Raw genomic sequence first — 6,058 nt, forward strand, 5'->3', positions numbered from 1 at the left:
GAAAGGGCCCTGTGTGTGGAGGCATCGGGAACAGGATATGGCACCTGGGTGGGGAGGGTTGGCTGGGTCTGAGTTTCTGCTGCTCCTGCTCCCCGAGGAGTACAACCCGGTTGGCCCAGCAGTTCCTGTGGAGTGGGGAGCTGGGGGCTGTGGCGTCTCCAACACCCACACCATGCCCCAGTTCCTGGCCAACTTGGGCCAAAAGGAGATGCTGAACTTTGGAGGGTGGGTGTGAGTGCCTTTGCTGAAACTGGCCCCTGCCACCCAGTGGCCAGCATGACAAGGTGAGGCGCTAACACTCCCACCCCCTGCATCTTCCTCTAGGCTTTTCTGGCTTTGCCCACCCAACTGCTCCATGCCAGGAGGAGGTGGAAACACCTGAAGCCTGCAACAGCATGGCTCACCTCACTGTGGCTTGGTGGTGGCGACAGAGACTGCAGCATGCCAGAGTGGTAGGAGGGCAGCCATGCTAGGAGGGCAGGTGGCTGCGGCCAGGGCTGAACTTTACGCAGTGGGGGGTGGGTTGGGGGTGGCAGTTAGCAGAGATGGCAGCAACAGTGGTGGGGGTAGGCCTACAGCAGTGGCCAGGTGGTAGGAGCCTTGTAGGGAGGGTCAGTGAATTGGCAATGGGCCTGGCTCTGCCTTGTACCCACCGTGGACCTGGCCCTGTACTGCCCCGCCCCTGCCCCTGGACCTGCCCTACCGTTTACCTGGACTGTCTCAACCCTGGCCTGCTCTGGCCCCGCCCTGGCCCTGTCTTGGCCCTGTGCTACCCTGTCCCTGCCCTGATGCTGCCCTTGTACTGGCCCTTCCCTGGCTCAGGCCCTGGCCCTACCTCTGCCCTGGAGCTTCCCTGATCCTATGCTGGCCAGGCCTTGGCTCTGGCCCTGCCCCTTGTCCTGACCCTGGTCTTGTCATGGCCCTGGGCCTGCCAATGGTCATGGTCCTGGTCCTGTTCTGGCTCTGACCTGGACTTGAACATATCCTGGCCCTGATTTGTTCCAGCCCTGCCTTGGCCCATCCCTGCCCTGGCCCCACCATGGTGCTGCCTGTTCTGCCCTCCTGGCATGGCTCAGTGGTGCCATTGCCCTGCTCTGGTTGTGCCCTGATCCCACCTGGCACTGGCCACTCCCTGGATATGCCCTGACCCTGCTTTGGTTTTTGCCCTGCTCTCACTATGGCCTGGCTCTGGCCCTGTCCTGGCCCAGCCTGGGCCCTGGCCCTGACCCTGGTCCTGCCATATCCCTGGCCCTGGCCCTGGCCCTGCTCTTATCCAGGCCCTGCCCCTGCTGCAGCCCTGGCCCTGGCCTGAAACCTGGCTCTGCCAGGGACCTAACCTGACTGCCATGGCCCTGGCTCTGGCCCTGCTCTGCCTTGGTCCTAGCCCTGACCCAGAGCATTTCCTGGCTCTGCCTTCACCCTGGCCTTTCCCTGGCCTGATCTGGCAGTGGTCTGCCACCGGTCTTGGCACCACCCTGCCCTGCCATGCTTTGGCTGTGTCATCACCCTGCCCTGGTTCTGCCTTCTCCCTACTCTGGCTTTGACCCTGCCCTAGCCCTACTTTGACCCTCACCCTAGCCTTGGCTAGGCACTGCTCTGGACCTGCCCATAGCCCAGACCTGGCCCTGGCTCTGGCCTTTGTCCTGCCACTGCCCTGGCCCTGGCCCTGCCCTCACCCTGAACTAGACTTGGAGGTGTCCTGGCCCTGAGGTGACCTGGCCCTGCCTAGGCCTGTCCCTGCCTTGCCCCACCCCTGCCATCGCCTTGCCCTGTTCTGCCCTGTATCGGCACTGACCTGGCCATGCCATTGCCCTGCCCTACCCTGCCTTGGTCATGCCCTGACTCGGTTCTGGCCCTGGCCCCGCCCTGGACATGCCCTGACACTGCCTCAGCCTTGGCACTAGCCTGGCATTGGCCCTGCCCTCTCTGTGGACTGGGTTTGGTTGTGTCCTGCACTGGCCATACCATGCCTTGCCCTGACTCAGTCATGGCTCAGCCCTGGACTTGGCATTGCCCTTGGTCCTGCCATATTTCTGGCCTTGTCCCTACCCTGGCCCTGGCCCTTTCCCTGCTCTGTCCATGCCCTGGCCCTAACGCAGCCCCTGGCTCTGTCATGGCCCTGCCCTGGACCTGTTCTGGCCGTGGCCCTTCGCTGCTTGAGACCTTACCCTGGTTCTGCCCTGGCCCTGACCCTGTCCTGACACTGAAATGCCTGGCCCTACCCTCACCTTGCACTGCTCTGACCCTTGCCCTGACTCTGGCCCTATCACTGTCCTAGCCCAAGCCCTGTCACTGGTCTTACCACAGCCCAGAGCCTGCCTTGGCCGTGCCCTGATCCTGTCCTGGTCTCTGGCTGTGCCAAGAACCTGCACTGTCCTTGCCCTTGTTTTTCTCCTGCCCTGAACCTGGTCCTACCCAGACTATGGCCCTGCCCCTGCCCTGGATTGGCCCTGGCACTGGCATGGACCCTGGCCCTGGCCCTTGCCCTTCACTGCTTGAGACCATATCCTGGCTCGGTCCTGGGCCCGAACCTGTCCTGGTCCTGATTTGTCCTGGCCCTACCCTGGCATGCTATTCTGGCCCTAGTCCTGATCCTGTCCCTGTCCTGGTCCTAGCCATGTTGCTGGTCCTGCCCTGGCGCTGGTCCTGACACTGCCCTTTCCTGGTCCTGGCCCCGGCCCTGCCCCGGCCCTGCTCTGGCCCTGCAATGGACCTGCCTTGTGCCTGCCCAGACCCTGGCTCTGGCCCTGCCTCTGCCCTGGCCATACCCTTGCCCTGGCCTGGACCCTGATTCTTGTCCTGCCCCAGTCATGGCCCTGGCCCTGCCCTGCCTGTGCCCTGTTCTGTCTTGGTCTGGCCCTGCCATTGCCTGGTCTTGTTATTGCCCTGCCCTAGCCTGCCCTGCTTGTGCCCTAGATCTGCCCTGGCCTTTGCCCCTGTCTTGGTTCTAGCTGTGACTCAGTCTTGGACCTCCTCTGACCTTGCCTCAGCCTTGGCACTACCCTGGCCTTACCTTGGCATTTGCCCTGCGCTCTCTATGGTGTGGCTCTGGTCCTGTCCTGTTCTGCTCTTGTTCTGTCCTGGCACAGCCCTGACCTTGGCCCTGCCCCTGGTCCTGCCATATCCCTGGCCCTGGCCCTGCTCTTATGCAGACCTGACCCTGCCCTTTCCCTGGCTTTGGCCTGGACCTTGGCCATATAGTGACTCTGCCATGACCCTTCCCTGGCCCTGGCCTGAAACCTGGCCCTGCCAAAGACTCACCCTGGCTCTGTCATGGCCATGGCCCTTTCCTGGACTTGGACGTGTCCTGTCCCTTATTTGCGCTGGCCCTTCCCTGGCTCTGCCCTACCTCTTCTCTGTTCTATCGTGGTAGGGCCAGGGTCAGGACCAGGGTAGGGTCATGGTAAGGCCTAAAGATGGGAAGGGCCAGGATAGCAACAGGGCCATGGAGGGGTCGGGGCCAGAGATATGGTAGGACTGGGGCAGCGCCAGCACTAGGGCTGAGCCAGGGCAGGGCCAGGGCAGAGCAGGAGAGATTACTGTTAGAATGTTATTTAAAAATTTTATTTTAGATTTTTAAGATAACTATAATAGTAGTAATACTATGTATACTATGTAATTTGTAATAGTAATAACGATAGTATTAGTTACTAATAACTAAATTTTAACTAGTACTTCCTTTGCTTGTGGTACTGTCTTAAGAGTATAGCTATATAAATATGTATATATGTGAGGCATTAATTCTCACAATAACTTTATGTACTAGGTGCTTATAGCATTCCCATTTTCCAAATGTAAGAAACAGGCATAAAGAGGTTAAATACTTGGCCTGGCACAGTGGCTCACTCCTGTAATCCCAGCACTCTGGGAGGCCAAGTCTGGTGGATGGCATGAGCTCAGGAGTTCGGGACCCGCGTGGGCAACATTGTGAAACCCTGTCTGTACTAAAAATGCAGAAAAATAGCTGATTAGTTTGTTTAAGTTCCTTGTAGGATTCTGGTTATGAAACATTGGTGAAATACACAGGGCATAGTTAGGGCAGGGCCAGAGATAAGGTCAGGCCAGGGAGGGGCCAGGGCCAAGGCAGGGCCAGAGCTGGACTTGGAAGTGTCCTGGCCTTGATTTGCCCTGCCCCAACCTTGGCCTGTCCCTGCTCTGGTGCTTCCTGCCATGCCCTGTCCCTGTGCTGAGCATTAGCTCTGGCCCTATCCTTCTTCTAGCCCTGCCCTGGAGTTGACCAGGCACTGCTATGGCCTAGTCCTGCCATTGTCCTGTTCTCTTCTGCCCTGGTATTGTCGTGGCCCTGCCTGGGCCCTAGCCCTGCCTCGACTCTGGACCTGCCCTGACCCTGCTCAGCTCTGGAACTACCCTGACTCTGCCTTGGTGTTGGCCCTCGCCTCTCTATGGCCTGGCTCTGGCCCTGCCTTGCACAGGCCATGCCCTGCCCTGTGCGTCCTAGCCTGGGCCCAGCCCTGGTTCTACCGTGTTCCTGGCCCTGGCTGTACCGTTGTCCTGGCGCTGACCCTGCCCTGGCCCTGTCCTGGCCCTTCCTTGGTCCTTCCCTGCCCTTCCACACCCGGCCTTGCCCTCACCCTGCATTGGCCCTGCACTGCCCTGGCACTGCCTTGGCCCTGGCCCTGCCTTCTCCCTGGCCTTGCCCTGGCCCTACCCTTGCCTGCCCCTGGGCCTCCCCTGTCCATGACATGGCCCTGGACCTGCCTTGTCATCCTCTGCTCTGGCCATACATTGACCCCACCGTGCCTTGATCCAGCACTTGCCCTGGCCGTGTGCCTAGTCCTGCCCCTGCTATGGCCCTGCCCTGCTTTTGGCCATGCCCTGTGCTACCCTAACCCTGCCCTATCCTGGTTCTGACCTGGCCTTGGCCCTACCCTGGCCTTCTCCTACCCTGGCCTTGCCCTACCCTGTTCTTGCCGTGCCCTGGCCTTGGCTTTGCCTTGTCCTGGTCCTGATTCTGTCCTGGCCCTGCCCTTGCTCTAGCCCTGTTCCTGGCCCAGGCTTGACCCTGGTCAGCACCTGGCCCTGTGTTGGTCCTGGCCCGGCCCTGGCCCTGACAGTGCCCAGGCCCCACACTGGCCATGCCTTGGCCTTGGCCCCTCCTTGGTCCTGCCCTGGGCCTGTGCTCTCTTACTCTTCCTCTGGCCCTTCCTTGGTCCTGTGCTATCTTAGTTCTGCCCTGGCCCTACCCTCACCCTCCCCTGGCCCTACCCTACCCTGGCCCTGCCCTGCCTTGGCCCTGCCTTTGGCCTGCCCTAGCTCTGGTTCTGCCCTGGCCCCACCCTTGCCCTGGCCCTGCCCTTGCCCTGGTCCCTCCCTGGTCATGCTTTTTTTCTGGTCCTTCTGTGGCCTTGCCCTTGCCCTGGCCCCTTTCTGGTCCTGACATGTTTCTGGCCCTGCACCGTCCATGTCCTGGAACTTGCTCTGGCTCTGGACTTCCCTGTCCCTGTCCTGCCACACCTGGGCCTAGTCCTTGCTCTACACTTGCCTTGCCTTGGCCCTGTGCTACCCTAGCCCTGCCCTGGCCCTGGTTCTGCCGTACTTCTGGCCCTGGCCTTGGTCTTGTCATGTCCTTGGCTGTAACCCTGTCCCTAGTTTTTCCCTGGCAATGACCCTGCCCCGGTTCTGCCCTGGCCTTGACCCTGACCCTGCCCTGGTTCTAGTCCTGTCCTGGCCCAGCCCTGACTGGGCATTGTACTACCCTGGACCTGCCCTGCCCTGCCCAATACTGCCCATTCCAGGGGCCTGCTTTGGCCCTGGCCCTGACTTGACCATGCCCGTGGCCCTGCCCCTGGTCTTGCCATGTCCCTTACCCTGCCACTGGTCCTACCATAGCCCTGACCCTGACTTGGCTCTGGTCCTGACTTGGCTCTGGCCCTGTCCTGCTTCTGGCCCTGCCCTGGCCCTGGCCGTGCCTTGGCGCTGGCCCTGCCCCTGCCCTGGTTCCTAACTGCCCTGGAATTTCCTTGGCCCTGTGCTACCCTGGCCCTGCCATGCCATGGCACTCCCTCTGCCTTGGCCCTGCTCTGGCCATGGCCTTGGC

At 61.2% G+C, this 6,058-nt stretch overlaps 1 protein-coding gene across 1 annotated transcript; it reads left to right on the forward strand.

The window, feature by feature from the left end:
* Positions 1–37: 37 nt before the first annotated feature.
* LOC105533370 lies at positions 38–4,998 on the forward strand. The gene is given in 2 exon segments (XM_011971792.1): positions 38–225; positions 4,221–4,998. Coding segments are annotated over 2 exon segments (966 nt in total).
* Positions 4,999–6,058: the final 1,060 nt, after the last annotated feature.

This window comes from Mandrillus leucophaeus, unplaced genomic scaffold (assembly GCF_000951045.1).
Source record: "Mandrillus leucophaeus isolate KB7577 unplaced genomic scaffold, Mleu.le_1.0 Scaffold1249, whole genome shotgun sequence".
Classification (NCBI taxonomy): Eukaryota; Metazoa; Chordata; class Mammalia; order Primates; family Cercopithecidae; genus Mandrillus; species Mandrillus leucophaeus.